The sequence below is a fragment of the Ictalurus punctatus genome, chromosome 14, assembly GCF_001660625.3.
Source record: "Ictalurus punctatus breed USDA103 chromosome 14, Coco_2.0, whole genome shotgun sequence".
Lineage (NCBI taxonomy): Eukaryota > Metazoa > Chordata > Actinopteri > Siluriformes > Ictaluridae > Ictalurus > Ictalurus punctatus.
In genome coordinates this window covers 20,322,586-20,344,034 of record NC_030429.2, presented here as the reverse complement: position 1 = coordinate 20,344,034, position 21,449 = coordinate 20,322,586, and the positions used below count along the sequence as shown (strand labels likewise).

At 40.1% G+C, this 21,449-nt stretch overlaps 1 protein-coding gene across 4 annotated transcripts in view; it reads left to right on the top strand.

Annotated features, from left to right (window-relative positions):
- LOC108274709 (GRAM domain-containing protein 2A) overlaps positions 1–21,449 on the top strand; it is a 36,653-nt gene that overhangs the window by 9,364 nt on the left and 5,840 nt on the right. The window contains exons 1-9 of one of the 4 annotated variants that reach the window (XM_053685772.1): positions 2,400–2,479; positions 12,554–12,611; positions 14,264–14,556; positions 14,947–15,019; positions 15,305–15,408; positions 17,105–17,203; positions 17,642–17,713; positions 17,892–17,954; positions 20,183–20,336. In XM_053685772.1, coding sequence (XP_053541747.1) covers positions 14,545–14,556; positions 14,947–15,019; positions 15,305–15,408; positions 17,105–17,203; positions 17,642–17,713; positions 17,892–17,954; positions 20,183–20,336 — 577 coding nt within the window. In that variant the 5' untranslated portion in view covers positions 2,400–2,479; positions 12,554–12,611; positions 14,264–14,544. Of the gene's footprint in view, positions 1–2,353; positions 2,480–8,857; positions 9,007–12,553; positions 12,612–13,523; positions 13,720–14,263; positions 14,557–14,946; positions 15,020–15,304; positions 15,409–17,104; positions 17,204–17,641; positions 17,714–17,891; positions 17,955–20,182; positions 20,337–21,449 lie in introns of those variants that run through there. The other 3 variants (XM_017484991.3, XM_053685770.1, XM_053685771.1) reach the window with 3 other exon arrangements.

Genomic DNA, 21,449 nt, shown 5'->3' with positions numbered 1-21,449 from the left:
TGCTCACATTCTCCCATCTATATTTAGTGCTTGTTATCGGCCTGTTCGGCAGTCCACACGCTGGCCACTCCTCTCCGCCCACATTGCCCCCTATCTCTTTGTCTAGCGTCCGTTTTGGGTGATTGATGTAGCAACGGGATATTCTGCATCAAGCATCTTCAAAAAGCAAGCCTGCAGTAAATTGTGTTTTAAAAAATGTTTGCTTGTTCAGCGTTGTTTGCAGTACGAAATAGGTGGGAAAAAAGAGCTTTCTTTATTGAAAATCGTCACACAGACTGTGACTACGTTTACACGGACAGCAGTAATCTAATTATTGAGCTTATTCTGAATAAGACAATATTGTGAGTAAGGTGTTTACATGAGTCGCTTTTAGAGTATTCCTTTCATGTACCGGTTTTACGTGTTATAGAACATAGTTTGATTAACAGCACACGTCATTACGTCCCCACGCCACGCCGTCCGACGTCCCTCCAGAATTTCACGTATCGACATACAGTTGGTCTTCGTTACGGTACCGTATACAGTTTTGGGTGTTTTATTAATTTTTTTTTACGGACGCTTTAAGTGCGGTTAATTATTTGTCATGCTGTACGTGCAAATAGATAACTTGAAGCCGTGGGCTGCGTCACAAACCGCGTAATTACCGTCTATATAGTAGCTGAGATACATTTATTTCTCCTACTACAGGCCTATAGTGGGCAAGTACATGGTTTGGGACGCAGCCGAACTCTCTTGTTCGCCGTAAAACGGTTGAGCGCTGCCGTGTGTGTACGTGTCCTGTCGCAAAATGCGGTGAAAACTCCCACACGACGTTAACAGTGTGATTAAGTTGTGTACATGTCTGTAATACACGTCGATAAAACAGGAATACTCCACACGTCTTAATTCGATTTGTGTTTACTTCAAGTATGACCTTAATCGGATTAAGGTAATTCAAAATTGCTGTTTACATGCTAGTTTCTTAATCAGAGTATCGTCTTAATCGGGTTAATATCGGATTATTGTCGTCCATGTAAACGTACTGACTGACTATGTTTACATGGACAGCAATAATCTAATTATTGGTCCTATTCTGAATAAGACAGTATTCTGATTAAGGTGTTTACATGGGTTGCTTTTAGAATATTCCCTTCATGTTCCCGTTTTACATGTTATAGAACATAGATCGATTAATGGCACACATCATTACTTCGAGTATGACTTTAGTCGGATTAAGGTAATCAATAATCGCTGTTTACATGCTAGTTTCTGAATCAGAGTATCGTCTTAATCGGGTTAATATCGGATTATTGGTGTCCGTGTAAACATAGTGATTGATTGCCAAGTTATAACGCTATAAACACATGAACTTCGGCTCATGCTGTTTTGCTGCTAGATGGTCACAAGTGCCTTCGCTGTCCTGTTTTTCTTTGTAATGAGCTCCCATGTGTTTTTCAGCTGACTCTCATTACCACGGTTAGCAAGTTTTTAGCATTACATACATTTCTATGAATGTGGGTCTTGGTGAAAACTGTGAAATTTAATTACATCTACCTTACTTGGCTTGCCTATGTGATATAAAGCTGCCCATTAAAACAGTTCAATGCTTTATTCAGATTGCGTTTACACACCTGTAGGAGCAGAGTCACTAATTCCGCTTCCTCTTCACCAGTAACACATTTCTCCGTCTTGGAAAAGTGCAAAAAATAAAAGTGCGACATTTCTTGTCATTACGTTTTTTGGATGCACGGTGGGTTTTTTGCTCATAGTAAAAGAACAGGGTGTCCAAAAGTCTTATAAAAGCTTACAAACGTCCAGGCTGACCCTAACCCTATAGCTGCAGAGTCGTGTGTGATGTGCTTGCCATGTTTCCTGTTAAAGTCCATCACTACCTTGCGAAAGCTTCCCGATCCATCCATGAGAATGATTTCAGTAAGTTCTTCTTCTGTCAAAGGCATTCCTAAAGACTTTCTGAAAAAAAAAAACATATATATAATATAAACTTAGTATGTACATTTTGGAAGACATTTTGCTAAAAAGTGGTATTGGGGAGTGTCTATATAACGTCTATATAATATATCGACAGGAGGCCGAGCAGTACAGCCTGGACTGCAGTATTCCATGATACACTAGTGCTGAGATCATGGCTTCAATAAATGTTTTTAATCATGTTGTACATATTGTCCAGGTTATTTGTACTAGTCCGAAATAAAAAAGAATGACTATTGCACCTTTAAACACCTCAGTTCACATTTTTATGGCTTAGACCTTTCACTTTATTGACCTGGTGATTTATACCTAGAGACTGTTGAATGAATGGATTTCAAATAATTATAATAATGTTGTTGTTTTTTTTTTAAATGAATTCCCTCAGGCTAAGGAAGATGGCGGAACAGATGGATCAGAGCGATGATGTGAACCTGGTGATCCCGCCAGAGAGCAGTGACCCTCAGAAAGAGGATGAGCCACTTTGTCTCCAACATTACAGACAAAGCATCATGTGAGAAAAAACCCACACACTAATGCCCTCACTCCCTGTAATACCACTTCTCCTTTTAGTAAGATGTTCAAGGCTTGGAATTTTCTCGAAAGATAACGTACGTCCCCATTAGTCATGTCAGAAATGAAATCATACCTGCTGTCTCGTCATTCCTACAGGCCTGAGCCTGTACCCCACTGACTGGTCCTGCAAAGATGGTAAAGGCACGAGCAGCTTAATGTAAAACTGCACAGTAAAATCCCAAGTGTTAAACAGCTACAGGGACTAATGAACATCTAAATGAAGGTATTAAAAGGTCAGACACAAATGCATACTATAATAGTGGGGTTTTGTTGGGCGTGTACAATTCAGTCTTACGGATTTTGTCCTACACCCCATTGTATTGTCTGTTAAAGGTCAATATTGATGAGTTTTCAGGGTTTGGTACTACCATGAAGCTTCATGTAATCACTACCAAAGAAAACTACAACCCACTGGTTTGTTTTGCAGTTCAAAAAAAAAAAAAAACGAAAAAAACTGCCATAGCAAAGCATTTCAAATGAGTCAGAATAAAGCGGAGTGGCACTGAGAGAATATTTGTGCTTAATGAAACACTTTCAGCTCTTTTCTTATGAAAAACTGCGGACGTGACTATACACATAACGTTCGTTAAGAGCTCGTTTTTTGGGGTTTTTTATTCAGTCAGGTTTAATAACTTTAGTTTCGTAGTAGCACAGAAAGGAGCTGCACAGTCACTGGCTGAAAGTAGAACTTTTACTGGTAACAGTCTCTCTGTTAAAAATTTCTAAAACTATCAAAGATTGCACAGCGACAACATCCATCCGTCTATCTATTTCCGAAAACCACTTATCCTACACAGGGTCATGGGGGAGCCTGGAGTCTGTGGGGCACAAGGCAGGGGACACCCTGGATGTGGTGCAGGGCACAATAACGTACACATTCACACACCAGTTCACACACTATGGACAATTTGGAAATGCCAGTCAGCCTACAGAGCATGTCTTTGGACTGGGGGAGGAAACCAGAGTACCCCGAGGAAACCCCCGAAGCTAGGGGAAAACACGCAAACACAGGACAGAGGCGGGATTCGAGCCCAACCCCAGAGGTGCGAGGCAAACTTGCTAACCACTAAGCCATAGTGACAACATTTAACTTTGAATAATTATTATTATGTAACCTCAGCACTGTCCGGGTGCACTGCGTCATGTGTAGGATGTATTACAGGTAATTGAGATTTAATGTCTCGAAATGATAGAAAGCTAACACATTTAATGTTGTCATGAAAAGAAATGTTTGGGGGGGAAAAAAGCTGATATAGCCAAACAAACTATCTAGCTGGAGGCATAGATAGAATTTGTTAGATATAATTAATTATATACACTACACATCAAAATAGTGTTACATTCAGGAATCAGTTGCTTTTGGCTGTTTTTATACAGACTTTTTACAGCAACGTTTGACAACCTAATCCTGAGAGGATGCCAGTTCTGTTCGGATTACTCTGTAACCTCCCTGTAATGATTCTGTTGTGTAAGGATCCAGTTTAACAGGCGTGGTGATAAAAAAAAACAGTCAGTCTTCTAAAAAGACGTCTAAAACCTTGCTAGCTATGTATTTCCATACATGATGAACGTCAAGCTTTGATGCTCAGATAGGCTTAGGAAGTAATACACAATGCAAGTTGTATTACTTAAGAACACAAACACACGACTGTTGATCAAAACAAAAGCGTTCGTTTCGTCTATGACATATGTGCCTGGGAAAACGCTTCACATGGTGAAATTTTCAGCCAGATATAGCTCTGAATGCTACAGGTTTTCCTGACCGTCGTTGGACAGCTACGTGCCGTAGCGAAACACACAGAAGTCTAATCAGTTCAGTTTGTAATCACGTATCGGCTGTCAAAAACATCCATGATGCACACCTGTCACAGCGGGAATGGATGCAATAGACATTGTTTACCTGTCCCTCCTGTGTCATTTCATAGACACTCTCTTACATCCCTTCACTCCAGCCTCTGCTAACATGCTAATACCATAGCGTATCACTCATAAGAGCTTATTACGAAGGAAAAAGGACCGACTGCACTCATCACCATCCTCATAAATTTTTATGAGCCATATTTTTGTTTATAGTGTTGACATTCTTTGCTAATGTCATCTCTAGTTCGCACGCAAAGTCTAGTTGAACCGTGGCTTTGTCTGAAAAGGGGGCGGGCTCACAGAGTAAAAACATCATACAAATCTTATTCAGCCCCACCTACTTAACCGTTAGAGATCTCATCGTGACAAACTTTGAGAAATCTTACTTAATGCACTTTTAAAGTCCCCATGATATCAACATTGAAGTTTTGTGGCTTTTGGTGTGAATTTGTTAGCCTTAAGGTTATCCTTAAGCCAGTGTGCTTGACGAAATTCACATGTATTGATGGGATTCCACTGATACGGATCGACAATTTTGACGACATCGTTCTGCACTTCAGCTTCTCATCAGATTTTCTGTCCATTCAAATGCTCTCTAGAATCTGAAGTGTCCCGCCCCCAATATCATAAAAATCACCTTGCATCGTTACTGCTCGGGCTCATGTCCATGGTACTAACTGTCAAATGCGGCTTAGCTCGGACCGTGAGGTAAGCTAACGCTACTGGCTATTTAAAAAGGGGGAGGAGCCACTCGATATATGTCCCACCCTGACTTCCTGTTTCAGTGGAATTGACCTCAACACATCGAATAACGCTTCACGGGGACTTTCTTCACTGGAAATTTTCTCCTTTTTGGTAAAATTTTCAAGCTTTACATCCGGTTGAACTATCGAATGTGCTGAAGAGGAACAGTTCAGGAAAAGCTGTAGCATTCCGAGCTAGATATGGCAGAAAATGTCACAGTTTCAGCATGTGAAGGGTTTTTTCCAGGCACATATGACAGTTGCATAATAATATGAACGTTACCGTTTTGATTAAGAGTCATGTATATTTGTGTTCGTAAACAGCCTTGCAATGTGTATTACCACCTAAGCCTAGCTGAGTATTTATTTAAGTTAAGAAGTTCTAAGAAGTGTTTGCAAGTAAATAAATGTTTACTTGCACAGTGTGAAATGATCATGTTAAGCAACACAAGTTTTTTTTTTTCTGTAATACTCTTTTTTAATACTAATAAACATTTAAAATGATCAAATATTATTCATGTAATATTGGCACATGCCTAATCGGGGTGCATCCATGACACACAAGAGAGAGTATGAGTGAGATGAAAAGGATGTCGTGGATGGAAATTAGTGTAATGGAGGCGTGGAGTGTATTTCGGTAGTCTGAAAGTGGGCCTCAGTAAAAAGCGCCGTCCTCCATCTGCGTAAGCTCACAAAGACACAAAGAGCTCGTAGTGATAGAGAGAGAGGCCAGGTTGAATCGCTGCCTGAGACCGTATAATGAGGCCACCTCTACTCTAGTGAGCCAGTTTGACAAAACACATCAGCTGTCTCAATTTGGTGAGAATATTGGTGCACTTTTGTTCATTCTAAACCTATTAAGGAACATCGGGATGAAATATAAAAGATGTTTTCCTGCTGAGCTGATCAGCTGCTAATAGCACACTTCTCCTATTATAGATGTGGGTACGGACGATCTCTAGTTGTCAAAATTTATGACCAAGATGACCCTGTCCAGGATAAACAAGTTACTGATGATCAGTGAATGAAAGCAATAAGTACGTCACGCGGCGCCAAGTGAACACCATCGACACCTAAGGCTCTGGTTTACTGATCAGAAGGTCGGGGGTTCAAGCCCCAGCACTGCCAGGCTCTGGGTTACTGATTGGAAGGTCGGGGGTTCAAGGCCCAGCACTGCCAGGCTCTGAGTTACTGATCAGAAGGTCGGGGGTTCAAGGCCCAGCACTGCCAGGCTCTGAGTTACTGATCAGAAGGTCGGGGGTTCAAGCCCCAGCACTGCCAGGCTCTGGTTACTGATTGGAAGGTCGGGGGTTCAAGCCCCAGCACTGCCAGGCTCTGGGTTACTGATCAGAAGGTCGGGGGTTCAAGCCCCAGCACTGCCAGGCTCTGGTTACTGATTGGAAGGTCGGGGGTTCAAGCCCCAGCACTGCCAGGCTCTGGGTTACTGATCAGAAGGTCGGGGGTTCAAGCCCCAGCACTGCCAGGCTCTGGGTTACTGATCAGAAGGTCGGGGGTTCAAGCCCCAGCACTGCCAGGCTCTGGGTTACTGATCAGAAGGTCGGGGGTTCAAGGCCCAGCACTGCCAAGCTGCCACTGTTGGGCCCTTGAGCAAGGCGCATAACCCTCTCTGCTCCAGGGGCACTGTATCATGGCTGACCCTGTGCTCTGACCCCAACTTCCTAACATGCTGGGATATGTGAAGAAAAAAAAGAATTTCACTGTGCTGTAATGTATATGTGATCAATAAAGACTCATTATCATTATCATTAGACCTGACAACCTGCTCCAGCCTGCCTGCAGGACAGTAATATAAAGCTCACACCCGTGACATTTTTTGTTCCAGTACACAGGTCATGTGTTGCAGCATCCTGCATGTGATCATCGCTCATGGTCATCTTTTCACTAAACAGAATTGGAAGTACTTTTTGCAGTGCTATGACAGTCGCAGGTTTGGCAGTTAAACTCTAGGAGCGTTTTCACACTGGGGCTGAATACTTGCATCCGTACTCGGGACTGATTCTGGACTCGTTTGGTGGCAGGAATTATTCCTTCTGAACCCTGGCACGATTACGTAAACATCGCTTTTGTGCACTCAGGTCTGCAAAATGGAAATGACTCGGTTCATCCGTTTGCTGTTTTTATTATTTTTTATTACTCTGCTACCAATTTCTTTCATATAGAAGAAGATTTTTAGCCAAGCATGCCAGCATGTGACCCATGCTTTTTTTGGTGATACTCTCAGTATGAGCTCTTGCACCACAAAATTCAGCTAATGACATTGCTCCAGTCCTATGAATGTCTGGATCTATATATTAAAACCCATAGCAACACTTTCCCTGGCATCACAAAAATAGAAACAGTAAGTAACGTGATAAATCGAACTCAATACGTAACTTAATACGTAATGTACCAGGATGGTCAGCATGTATGTTATTATTTTGTTTAAAGATTTTTTGTTTCATTTAGTACTGCCCTTCAGAAGCTATGTAAGATATTTACATGTTTTCCAGAAGACTAAATAATAATTTATACCGATCATCCTGTTCAAAAGTTTACACCCCCCCAGCCCTTAAAGTGCACCTATTATGGTTTTTCAGATATTTCCTTTCATGTAGTGTGTCATATAGCGAGCTGTTTGTGAATGTAAAAAGTCTGCAAAGTTTCAAAAATCAAAGCGCACGACAAACGGACTTATTGACTCCCAAAAGAAGGAACCGATTCTGAACAGCTGAAACGAGTCGTTAGTGATTCCAGACTTACTTCCTGTACTAACCAACGTAGGTTTGTAATAAAAAGCCCCGCTTCTGGTCTTCATCGGCTGCTCGCTGACAGACGGAGCTGAAACTCGTTACGGTAGTGGGCGTTTCCTTTTTGAAACACGCTGACAGCGGTAGACCAATCACAACAGACTGGGACATCTGACCAATCAGAGCAGAGTATACTCTCTGAAAGGAGGAGTTCAGAATGAATCCTTTAGAACGAATCATTGAACGAGTCGTTTTTGACACTGGGAGGAAAAATGTAGTGCTGCAGTTTAAATTATGAGCACGTTAAAGTGTTTTTTGACTTTGGATGCATGTAAATCTATTGTAGGAGGCACGTTTCAAAACCATAATAGGTGCACTTTAATGTGTCTTGTCGCCTTCTTGAGCATCAGTGAATGTGTGCACCTTTTGTACTAGTCGTGTACGAGTCCCTCAGTTGTCCTCAGCGTGAAAAGATGGATTTCAAATCATTTCTGTTGTTGGAAAGGGGTCAAATATGCAGAAGATGCTGGAAAAGTAAAGAATGTGCAGGACCTGGAGGATTTTTCTGAAGAACAGTGGGCAGATTAACTGCTCAGGACAAACAAGGGACTCATGAACAACCATCACAAAACATAAACACAGTCGTTGATCATCCAGGTAACAGCATAGTATTAAGAATCAAGCATGTTAAAACTTTTGAACTGGTTCATTTGTATAAATTCAGCTATTATTGTGTCTTGTGGACTTTATGTAAACATCTGTTATGTGAAATAGCTTATTCAGGGTGGAACTAAATAAAAAACTAAATGCAATTTTGTATTAATCCCTCTTATTAGTATTTTTTAAATGATTAATATTTTGCAGATTCTTCAAGGGGTATGTAAACTTATGACTGCAACTATATATAGTAAGCCCAGTCTTCCACTTTTCACAGTCATTTCCTGAATCAAATTTCTTTTGCCACAGACAGAAACAATTCTTGCCATAAAAATGTCAGTGTTTGTACAGACACATGGATGACTCAGGATGCAGGATTCTAACCTTTTCTCCAAACACTGTTCAGCCGCTCCACTGCAGACTTCAGATCAGTCTCGTCACAACAACTTCATGACAATGTGAGGCCTACTGGTGAATACATTCACTGATTCATGTGCCTGGAGGTGTGTGTGTGTGTGTGTGTGGGCTTATATTGACATGATGTGACATGTCGCATTATTGTTTTAATTAAAAAGTCACATACTGTACATGCCTATCAAACTGTCATTTGTCACAGTGGATGTCAGTTTAGTTTGTTAATGTGACAAAGATAAGAGCGAACTGAGCTTTACACACGATTTCAGCAGCTTTGACACGTTTCATGTTAGTTAGACTAGAATGACTGGTTGCACAACAGCTTGAGTTTTTTTTTCCAAAGGATGTGTGGCAGAGGAGCCCGACTGTGGTCCTGGTCATTTCCCTGCTCTCACACACCTACTCGACCTGCTCAATAACTTACCCCTTATTTTCATATTTTATCATGTTAGGGTCTGGAACCACATAGCTCAGAAAAGTAATTGCTGCTGAAAGTTATCTTATGAATTATTAATACTAATAATAGTACTTATACATTTAATTAATCTCTGAATCGATTTAGTAGCGTTATATACACACATTACGGGTCAAAAGTCTGAAGACGCTACACTGAAATGTTTCTCATGATTGTATGAAGGTGTGTGATTAAATGTTTGAAATCGGTGTAGACAAAAATATAATCGTGCCGACATGTTCATTTCTTTCATTAGAAGACTAACATTTTATTTACAAAAAAAAAAACAACTTTTTTCTAAACGGACGACTCGGCGCGAGATATTTCCGAAAATAATATATCGGTAAGAGTCCTGCGTAGGAGGGAACTCCTTTAATACTGTTTAAAAAACATCTCAGGGGAGATTCCTCAAGAAATCAACTGAGAAAACGCCAAGAATACATTTCTGGAAATTCTAGACAAAAAAGGACGTCTACTTTGAAGATGATAAAATATGAAATTACTTTAATTTATTTAGGATTTTTTTTATCACAACATAATTCCCATAGTTCCATTTGTCTTACTCCAGAGTCTTGATGACTTTATTATTATTATTCTACAATGTGGGGGAAAATAATAAAAAATAAAGAATGAGTGTGTCTAAACTTTTGACTGGTAGTGTGTGTGTGTGTGTGTGTGTGCGTGTGTGTATATACATATATATATATATATATATATATATATATATATATATATATATATATATATATATATATATATATATATATATGACTCATATTAGGTATTTGATGCAACCAGGTCCAGTTTTATCTCTGCAGTAATCCACTCTGATTGGTTTTTATCACTAGTTACACAAATGAACAGTAAAAATGTCATTGTTGTGTGATTTATTGCTTTATTAACTACAAAAGGAATATTTACTCTACAAAGCCTTTTACAGCAGTGCTCCAGTGAGAATTGATAGATCTACAGTAGCACCTGATTAGATTTAGTTGTGTTATGTGTTATAGTGTATGTACTGTACGGTTGGCTGTGGGTGGGTTTAGTGTGTTGGATCTCTTTTGTAAATACACGTGTTATTACTTTTATTACTGTTTATAACGAGCTGTTTATGTTTTTTATATATATATATTGTACACAATGTGGTAATGACATCATTTCACTACCTACTGAAAGCTCCAGACAGCTGATGTCAGATATTTTGTTTACATGACCTACTTTATGCTGTGCAGTTTAAACCCTCCTGTGGTTGATTGTGCAAATCTTTTTATTTATTTAATCCCCCCCCCCCCCCCCTTTTTGCAATTTTTTTTTATTATTATTGCAGCCTGATTCTGGGCTTGCTTCATGTCAGAGAGACTCCTGTTACAGAGATCAGTAAATATTTGAAAAAATGTGCTTTATCACATATGAGGTTTAATGCTTCTGCAGTATCTTTAGATCAGGGTTTCTCAAACCGTTTGCAATTCATGGATGAACTGTAAAATACTTTCCACCGCTCCGCTCGGTAAAAAAGAAAAAAGATTTTATGCATGATCAAATGTATTAGGTTAATTATTTAAATGTGCACGATAATCGTTTGGTTATTTATTGCAATGGGAATAAAAACTTTCCACTGACAGAACACATCAGGTCCAAGTTAGCATTATTTATATGAAACTTGTTTTTGAGTTATTGAGATTTGCTTTTAACCCTAAATATTCAACTGACCAGTCAGATAAGCTTAGAACTATAATAGCTATAGGGGGCTTAGTGTTTGCCTCATACCTCCGGGGGTTGGGGGTTCGAATCGTGAGTCCGCCCTGCGTGTGTGGAGCTTGCATGTTCTCCCTGTGCTTCGGGGGTTTCCTCCGGCTGCTCCGGTTTCCTCCGCCAGTCCAGCAAACACGCACTGTAGGCTGATTGCCATTTCCAAATTGTCCGTAGTGTACGAATGTGCCATTGTCTACCTCCGTTCAATCGAGCCTCCATTTTTGTCTTTTGTTAGCAACAAGCTAAAACTCCTTAAAACGGCAATCTGTATAGTCAGTGTTACAGATCTAACAAGCTAATAGGTCTGTATGTTGTTTGTTCTATAGCAAATACTTGTACATACATTATAACTCCTTTAAAGGTAAGAAGTGCTACTCCTGATCCGGTGCGCAGCCATGTTGATTTGACTTGAACTCAAGTTCCCGAGTAAGAATTCCGAGTCGATGGGGCATTTTCTTTGGTTTTCCCTGGTTGGAGGTTGGGAATTATGAGTTAGGATTTTTAGTCGAATGCAGCAGATGCTTCACGCACCCCACTCTGAGACACTTGACCTTCGAGCTCTGCCTGTAGGACATGCGTCTCAGTGTAATTGTAATCGTTATACCTTGTCCATACTGGTCAGATGCCAGTCCTGAGTTTGTCAGTACTGATTCGATTTAGTGTTTTATTAGTACTAAATGATCATTCTGTACAAGAGAGGGTTCTCTGCTACCCAGTGTTGCCTGGTGTTTTCTTCTATGAGCAAACAAATGAAATATCTTCTGCCTCTTGAGAAGATGTGGTGTGGCGGATGGGGTCAGACAAGTGCTAATGACTTGGGTAGTGAGTGGTGTTTGAGGAAGCGATATTACATGCACACTTTGCAGCCAGGGAGGAGCAGTGGCTGTGAGGTTAAACACGCTCTAGTACCTATACACCGGGGCTGCATTTGCATTCCTGGTACATAAACACTAAATCCCACCCGCAAAATGGAGCTTAATTTCTGTACTCAAAAGTCCAGCTGCTGATGTGATGATAATAGCAGCTGACTTTCAAATATTCTGGAAGGAGACGTTGAACCGTTCATTGGCCGATTGAACATGGCTTCTCAAAACAGCCCTAAAGTGTAAACTTTTATGTAATTTTTTTTTCTCCAACATTCAAATGCATTGTAAAGGCAGGTGTTTGTTTTTCTTATGTACTTTTATTTCTTCTCAACATTTTCCTTATGCGACATACATATCACTAGTACAGACAGGTTTATTATAATATTGTTTTATTGGCTGATGCCAATATATATACATATATACACACACACACACACACACACACACACATAGTGTATGCATATATATCAATATGACCGTGTGTGTGTGTGTGTGCGTGTGTTTTATTGCATGTCATAGGCTGCAGCTGATAGATGATCTCTCATACGAAGACGTAAAGAAATGTTATCGGGGATCTGTGAGTAACATCCATTCTTTCTTTCACCCACACAACTCCCTAGGAAGAACATGTTTATGTGGACGATTCAGTTTTTCACATCTCGATGGAAAGAATTTGTGGCAGTGATCTCCAGACAACTGACATCAGACTATTCCCTTTCTTTTTTTTTCTTTTTTTGTCTGGGTTTTTTTGTTGTTGTTGTCATTTTCAACTAAATTTGATTTATATAGCACTTTTAACAATGGACATTGTCACAAAGCAGCTTCACAGCGATATAGAAATTCAGGATATACATTTTAAATTTATAAACGTATCCATAGGCGCTAGGTGGAAGGACATAATCGCATAAGACAGGACGCATATCGATGTAAGAGAGGGAACAGCTCCATATATGGTATTCAGGAAGTCAAAGGAATGCGAGCAAATGGTATTCAGGAAGACATGCGCTGCGTCAGAAATTGCGTACTGTTACAGTGTATACTGCATTCGATGCAGTACGTACTGCGCGGCCGTAGAAACGGTACGTACTAATCAGTATGTGTGTGTAGTACGAATACCGGACATACAACATCCGCCATGTTAGCATCGTCATGTGACCTTCGACTTCATCATAAACACTAACATCTTAAAGGGACCACCAGATTAAAGCAACCTCACTAAAAGTAAAGTTAACTGAATTAGTCATTTAATTTAATTTGATTTAATTTAACAGGCTGGTTTGATGCTTAGAGCACAGCCAGTAGGACAGGCATTTCAGTGCGAGTCTAATCATCAACAGTTTCCTTTATCTCACCGGTGTAGTCTTCTGCTATTTAGCGTTTCACATGCTCGCCTGATTCATTTACATAGTTAAACATTAGGGAAGCAATATAAACTCACTGGGGGTGTTCAGTAAGTTTTTATCAAGTGGAAATCTCTGCTCGTTTCCAGTTGAGATGCAGGTGTGAGACTTTCCATTGCTAATGGGCGAAGATAAGCAGATTAAGGATGTAGAGACTCAGGGATCAACTGGAGTGGAGGAATGAGCTTTGAGTTCACAGAGAGCTGAGAAGGGAAACAGTGTCGTGGAGTCTAATACAGCAGTAAGATGGTTTTGGTGTCAGGGAGATTCGGAAGGTGGATCAAGGTGAGGAAAGAGATCATGACTGGAATCGTGACTGGAATTAGGGGTGATTTGGTATTATTCTTAGGAGCATATATCTAAATGACTGAATTTTCACAATCTGAAAACACTCTTTCTGATACCTAGTTGCAGAAACCAAATTACTTTTAGTATTACAGGGTGTCTGCAAAGTCAGGAACCAATGAGAGTAAAACTACATATACTTCATTTTGTATTTATTATTTACAACACATGTTCACCCTTACGCTCGACGCATCTTCTCAGCCGCTGTATCGTGTTCCTGCGGATATCGCTGAACATATTCGGATCGATATATTTGCGCAACATATTCCCATTGGTTCTTGACGTATTCCCATTGGTTCTCTGAAAACCTGTAGTTTTTTTTTTATATGAGAGGCTTCTTCTGGCAAAATTGTGGAATGAGTGTGTTTATCCAGTCACTTAACTTTAGCTGAATATCTGCTGGATAAATGTACAGGGTGTCCAATAAGTCTAGCATCAAAGGGTGACTCCATCCATCCATTTTCATACCGCTTATCCTACACAGGGTTTCAGGGAGCCCGGAGACTATCCCAGGGAACTCGCGGTACGAGGCGGGGGACAGGGGTGCCGACCCATCACAGTGCACAATTGCACACACGTTCACACACCACGGATAATTTGGAAACGCCAACCATGCATGTCTTTGGACTGGGAAAGGAAACCGGAGTACTGGAGGAAACCCCCAAAGCACGAGGAGAACATACAAACTCCGCACGCAGGGCAGAGACGGGATTCGAACCCCCAACCCTGGAGGTGCAAGGCAAACATGCTAATCACTAAGCCACCATGCATCACAGGGTAAATGTATATTTTTTAAAAAAAATTTACAGATGATCCGAATAATTCTACTCTTAGGAAAGAAACATCAATTTGAAAGTGAAAATGATGAATGCTGAACATCTGTGCATTATTGAGTCGTATAACATCATAACTCCATCTGTTTATTGAGTAGATATTATGTTTAAATTTGTGTATGGAGATGAATACTGGACATATTGAGCACGTTCTGTAAATAAAAGCTTTTGTTTTGCCATTGATCCATTGTTCTCCTGTCATGGTGGATTTATGGGACACCTGTATATTGGTGACAGACATGCCACACAGAGTGTAAGAAAGAGGATGTCTGGTTTAATCCAGAATTGAAGCAGCGCTCCCCATCTAACCCAGCCACCCTGTCTCCCCTTACAGACTGTCAGCAAGTACAACTCTCAGTACCACAAACTTTTCCAGAACATTCCCAAAGAGGAGATCCTCATGAAAGGTACAGTGTGAGGTTTTACTATCTCAGACGTGTGTTTCTCATTGCGTGGGTCGTGCTGGTTTAGCTATAAACATACTCGACGTGGAATCTGTTTCAATGTACAGCACAGTGTCGAATAGGTTTATTTCACTTGTCATGTACGCATATATCAGTTACAGAACACACTAACAGAAACGTAAACGTCCAGTCGTTATCGCAGTGCATTTGTTTTGGCAGCTGTGGAATCTGAAACTACTTGGTAAGAAGGAAAACTGACCCTAATTCCATTTCTGTTTCAACTCTTAGTGTACTCGTGCGCACTCCTAAGGGATATCTTGCTGCAAGGACGACTCTATATCTCCCGCAACTGGCTGTGTTTCTACGCTAACCTGTTTGGCAAGGACATCAAGGTTAGCTCTGGAGGGTGGGACGAGTAGATTGTGTACTTGTTCACTAGCGAGATTAGTTTCACTTACACACACATGCTCTATATACGCGCTATTGAAGCCATCAATTTCACTTTCTCTTGAGCGGGTCCGTGTAAACCATCTGAGGTGTAAAGTTTTCCCTGTTTAATATAATAGGTTAGAAATGAAGAACTTTAGAGTTTGATGTGGGATACCTGGTGTAGGAGCAGCTTATCATATTAAATACTGTACTTGAATGCTACAGATGGTAGACCTAGGGGGCATCTCAGTCAGCCTGCTAGTTCAGTAGAAAGGGCACAGATCAGAGAGTCGGCACTGTTAAGGGCTGTCTCAGTCGCAAAATCCTTCCAGTGCACTGGAGCGTTCGCACCCTAATAAATCCCACAATGCACCGCAAAAATTAGGGAACATCAATGCTCACTGGAAATGATGTCATATTTTCCAAAGCCTCTCAGCTCAATGAAAAAAAAAGGCGGACGAACTTGTTATCGTTGTTGTAGCCCTCAAATGATTATTTACGCTAGCGAGTTTTAACTTTATTTGACGTTCTATGTACGGTTTGTTTGAGTCTAATGACTTTTAAGTGTTTAATGATTTATTTTTTTTTAAACACTGGCTAGCCTACGATCCTGCTTGAAGTACCATGACTGAAATGCGTGCGATTAAATTTGTTCATTTATATGATTATATAAAACGTTTAAATTGATGTTTTTAATTTCTGGTGACGTTTTACAACGCGAGTACGAAGTCATCTCTCCGGAAACCGAGTCATCAGTGTGTGTTCCAACGTTTAGCACGCCTGGGTCCTTACCAGTGCCTGAACTTATGTACGCGATATACTGATTCACGAGCTATGGAGCTGATCGAGACATACCCCTAGTTTAAAACCCCAGTAATGCTTTCCTTTTCCAGATTTTATTGAATAGCACCAGTAGTTATTGTGGAATGAGTGTGTTTATCCGGACACTTAACTTACCTGAATATTTGCTGTATGAATGTACTTATTGGGTGTCCCAATAAGTCTAGCATCAAAGGGTAACTCCATCCATCCATTTTCCATTCCGCTTATCCTACACAGGGTTGCAGGGAGCCCGGAGCCTAACCCAGGGAACTCGGGCACGGGGTGCTCTTCAGAACTATTTTGAAAAGGAAAGCATTACTGAGTTTTTAAACTAGGGGTGCCCCGATAACCAATAGTTATCTTTTCCTATTCTTACATCCTCTACACCCTTTTCATTCCTGTCCAGTTTGCATCGGTTCATCCCAAAAACACTAAAAATAAATAAATAAATAAAAAACATGCAGAAAGAGGACAGAGAAAAGGAAATCATGTGCTTTGGGTGTTTTCATTTTTAGGTCAAATCAGGATTGGTCTGATAAACATGCACACAGGTCACTAGAACACAGGGCACGTGACTCAATCACAAACCCAGTACATCCTAAACTCTCGACCTACTGCTATCAGTAACTTTGTGTGTTTACTCTTCTGCTGGCTGGATGCTCATTTAGTTTCAGTGTACTTAGTTACACGAGACATTTTAAACCCCCTTGTAACTGATTTGAATGCGCTTTAACTAGTAAAATGATCAAATGAGTCACAGTGAGAGACTGGAACAAGGTAGTCATAATATTAATTTGTGTGTGTGTGTGTGTGTGTGTGTGTGTGTGCGCGTCTCAGGTGGCTATCCCCGTAGTTTCAGTTCGTCTGGTGAAGAAGCACAAAACAGCTGGCCTGGTCCCTAATGGCCTCGCCATCACTACAGACACCAGTCAGAAGGTATTCTCAAATACCATAGACACACATTGTACACCCTGAATTAATTGTACGTTTGTTTGTTCACAAACCAGCCTGCACAGTCAGACTTAACACAGCCACTAAAGAGCCATTGGAAATAAATGGGACAAGCAAACATCAGATGGCAGGCCACAAACTGTGCAGTGTTTAGGGTTCAAAGACACATCACAGTAGATAAATAGTAGCTGAACGTCTGGATCATTGACTTTGGTTATTGTTGGACATGCCGATCTCAGTCATCGTAATTACTGTGCTGTGATACAGTACAGCAGAAACAATATACATGCATTAGCTATGTATAATAAACCGTTTCCGGAGATTGGACACCTCGAGATGAAGATATTCCCGTATTTGACATATTCATATGAACCGGTTCTCCAGATCCACATCTAACATCTTTAACTCTTTCTCTTTCTGCAGTATGTTTTTGTCTCGCTCCTGTCTCGGGACAACGTGTATGATGTCCTCAGGAGAATCTGCACCCATCTGCAGGTAAAACAAACACGCTCATGCGCAAGAGCAAACACACAATATCACATATGCCAGGTCTGTGACACATATACACCATTACTGAATGCTCTTGATATGAATCGTTGTTTTTTTGTTTGTTTGTTTGTTTTTTTTAAAGTTGTTGCTATTATGTAAATTTTGATGCACCTTTGCTCTACAGGTCAATGGGAAGAAGAGTCTGAGTCTAAAGCAGTATCTAGAAGAGCCTGGCTCACTATCAACTGTAAGCAATTGGAATCCTCTGAGTTAGGATTCATTTAGAGCACAGCATTATGTTATGTTCGTACACTTACCCACTGTAGTGTGTACACTTTACACAACACTGTTGACTCAGTCCAGGTTCAGCTTGCTTTACTTTGGCAGAAAGAGTTGACTCAGACAACGATAGCACATGTGTGTGTTTGTGTATGTAGACAGATATCGTCTCAGGGAGTTTTTCCTCGCCACCGTTGCCTCGGCTTGCTCATTAGGGATAAATTCATACATTTAAAATCTATATCCTGAATGTATATGTTTCTGTAAAGCTGCTTTGGGACTGTAAAAGTACAGGTTTTTGTCCTAAAGGAAAACTCCACTCTGAAACACGTTAAATATGTTTATATTCAAATATATTTTGAATTAGCAGTTGTGTTGCTAATTTGTTGGCTGCTTATCCCTTTCCCTGTGTGAAGATAGCAGGTGTGTGCTGTGCTAACGTCACAGGAGGACATTCTAAGTACGCTTACATTCGTGCTCATTAGTTTACATACCCCTTGCAGAATCTGCAAAATGTTAATAATTTTTTTTTTTTTTAAATAAGAGGTATCATAAAAATTGCACTTTGTTTTTTTTATTTAGTTCCGCCCTGAATAAGCTATTTCAGATAACAGGTGTTTACATAAAGTCCGCAAGACACAATGATATCTGAATTTACACAAAAGTTTACATAGGCTTTATTCTTAAACTTTTGAACAGGATGATCGGTGTAAATTGTTATCACGTCGTCTTCTGGGAAACATGTAAATATCTTATTTCGCTTCTGAAGGGTGGTACTACATGAAAAAAAAAAAGATCTTTAAACAAAATCATAACAAATGACACAGTGAATGTTTGCACCTTTTGTACTAGTCGTGTACGAGTCCCTCAGTTGTCCTCAGCGTGAAAAGATCGAATCACAGCCGCTGTTGGAAATGGGTCAGATATGTAGAAGACGTTGGAAAAGTAAAGAATGTGCAGGACCTGGAGGATTTCTCTGAAGAACAGGACAAACAAAGGACTCATGAACAACTATCACAAAACATAAACACAGTCGTTGATCATCCAGGTATCAACACACAGGATCAAGAATCAAGCGTATGTAAACTTTTGAACTGGTTCGTTTGTGTAAATTCATTTATTATTGTGGACTATATGTAAACATCTGTTATATTAGTAATAATAAACTTTATTCTATAGAGCACCTTTAATAGCAGCTTCTCAAGGCACTGTACACAAAATAAGCAGTACACATAAATAATAATAATAATAATAATTATTATTATTATTAATATTATTATTATAAAAGTAGACATCAGCAAGTAAATGCGAGTTTAAAAAAAAAGTATGTCTTGAGTTGAGATTTAAAAATGCCAAAGGTCTGAGCGTCCCTAAGTTCGAGAGGAAGAGCGTTCCAAAGCGAAGGAGCGGAGACAGAAGAAGCCCTGTCACCTATAGATTTTAAGCGTGTTTGTGGAACAGTTAACAGATTACACCGTGAGGAGCGCAGTCTGCGATTTGGGGTGTGAGGAATTAATAAAGCAGATAAGTACTGAGAGGCCAAGCCATGTAATGCTTTGTATGTCAGGATCATAATTTTAAAATGGACATGGAACCTGACCGGGAGCCAGTGCAAGGACTCCAGAACAGGAGTGATATGACTGCATGTCCTGGTCCCAGTCAGGATCCTGGCGGCAGAGTTTTGTGCATATTGGAGCTTATCGAGTGTGGATTTAGAAACTCCGGCTAAAAGGGCGTTACAGTAATCTATCCGAGTGACAACGAATGAGTTTATCAGCTTTTCGGCTACTGAGAAATTTAGCATACGGGTGTACAGTCTTGCTGTATTTCTGAGGTGAAAAATGGAGGCTTTAACAGCGCTCTGAACAAAAGAATCAAATATGTGAAACAGCTTATTCAGGGCAGGACTAAATGCAAAACTAAATGCGATTTTTATGACCCCGCTTATTAATATTTTTAAAACGATAATATTAATGAATATTATTTCAATAAATATTAATATGTTGCGGATTCTGTAAGGGGTATGTATGTAAACCGTTAATCGGAGATCACGTTAGTTTTAATGGTTAATATGCAGGTCGCTCAGGGTGGATTTTTTCGTATTAATCTATGTTTTAGAGCTCAAACGCATAGTTCAAAAGCAAAGTTGCAAAATCATCTCTCTTTCTTAGTCTCTGTGGTCTCTTTGTCTCTCAGGACGAGTTCCCAGTGGCCAGCGATTACCCTGCAGTGTTAAAATGGCGCAGGAAGACTTCAGTTCCATCCGTCTCCTCCTCTCTACCTGATCTGTTGGGAAATTCCACCAGCAGTGCCGGAAAGCCTCCGTTTACTAGTGAAACTCAACTGCAGGGTACGACACACACACACACACACACACACACACACACACATTATCAGACTTTCATAGTACTGAGCATGTGATCTTTACAAATCATACAAAAATGTATGTATTAGCCCACTTGTTTGCTAATATGGATCAGGTATATCTTTCATAGAAAACTGTAAATAAACAAATGGGGAAATTTATTTAAAAGAAAGAAAGTCATTGTTCAATATCTTGAGTATTTCATATTCAAGATTCTGCACTATTTCTAGGTTCCTATTTTTAAATGTAAGCAGTTGTCCGATACGGATCACGTTAATGGCTTTGTACAAAAGGTCAGATTTTCCTCATGTCTAACCTGCTCTGTCGAAGCACGCGTTCAGACGACTCTCTGATGGATTTGATCTAAAAATGGATCGTAAGGTTTTACATAAACTTGTGGAGTCCGTACCAGCTCGAGTGCACGCCGTCATTAAAGCAAATAAGGGATGTACCGAAAACTAAAAAAACTGTGAAATTCGTGTAAATATTTCAACTTTTCACTCAAGTTGCCAGTAACATCATTTGTAATGAAAATTGTCGCATTGAATTGGAAAATAATGCAAAACAGAAGCATTTTCACTAACGCTCTCAGACTTTTGGACCCCACTGTATGTATATGTAATTCATTTCACCTTGGGCTGCAGAATTAAATCCCCGTTATTATGCTCGTTTACCTTCAGTTGAAACCCAAATTAAACTCTTATTAGATACAGTATTCAGTAACCAGACTATTACTACAGTGGTGTATTTCTAGGCTTCCACCCACCAAGAGATGACGGTTTCACAACCGTTTGTGTTTTAGCACAGAACTCGCATACTCTGTTATCTTGTTAATCACCAGTTCAAATATTTATTTAAAGGAAAGTGCGTAAACACTTGTTTTAAATGATATGTGCCGTGTCAAGGCTGGTATTCGTATGATGCTCACAGACAGATTCAGAGCTAGTAAGAGGAACGTATATTGTCAAAGGCTGTACAGGAAAAACAAAGTGAGGTTGTCTTTACACGTGATTTTTTTTAACTTTCTTTAATGCGACATGCGGCAGGTTTACCAAACCATCGTCACATGCTTTGCAGCAGTACTTGACCGACGTCGAC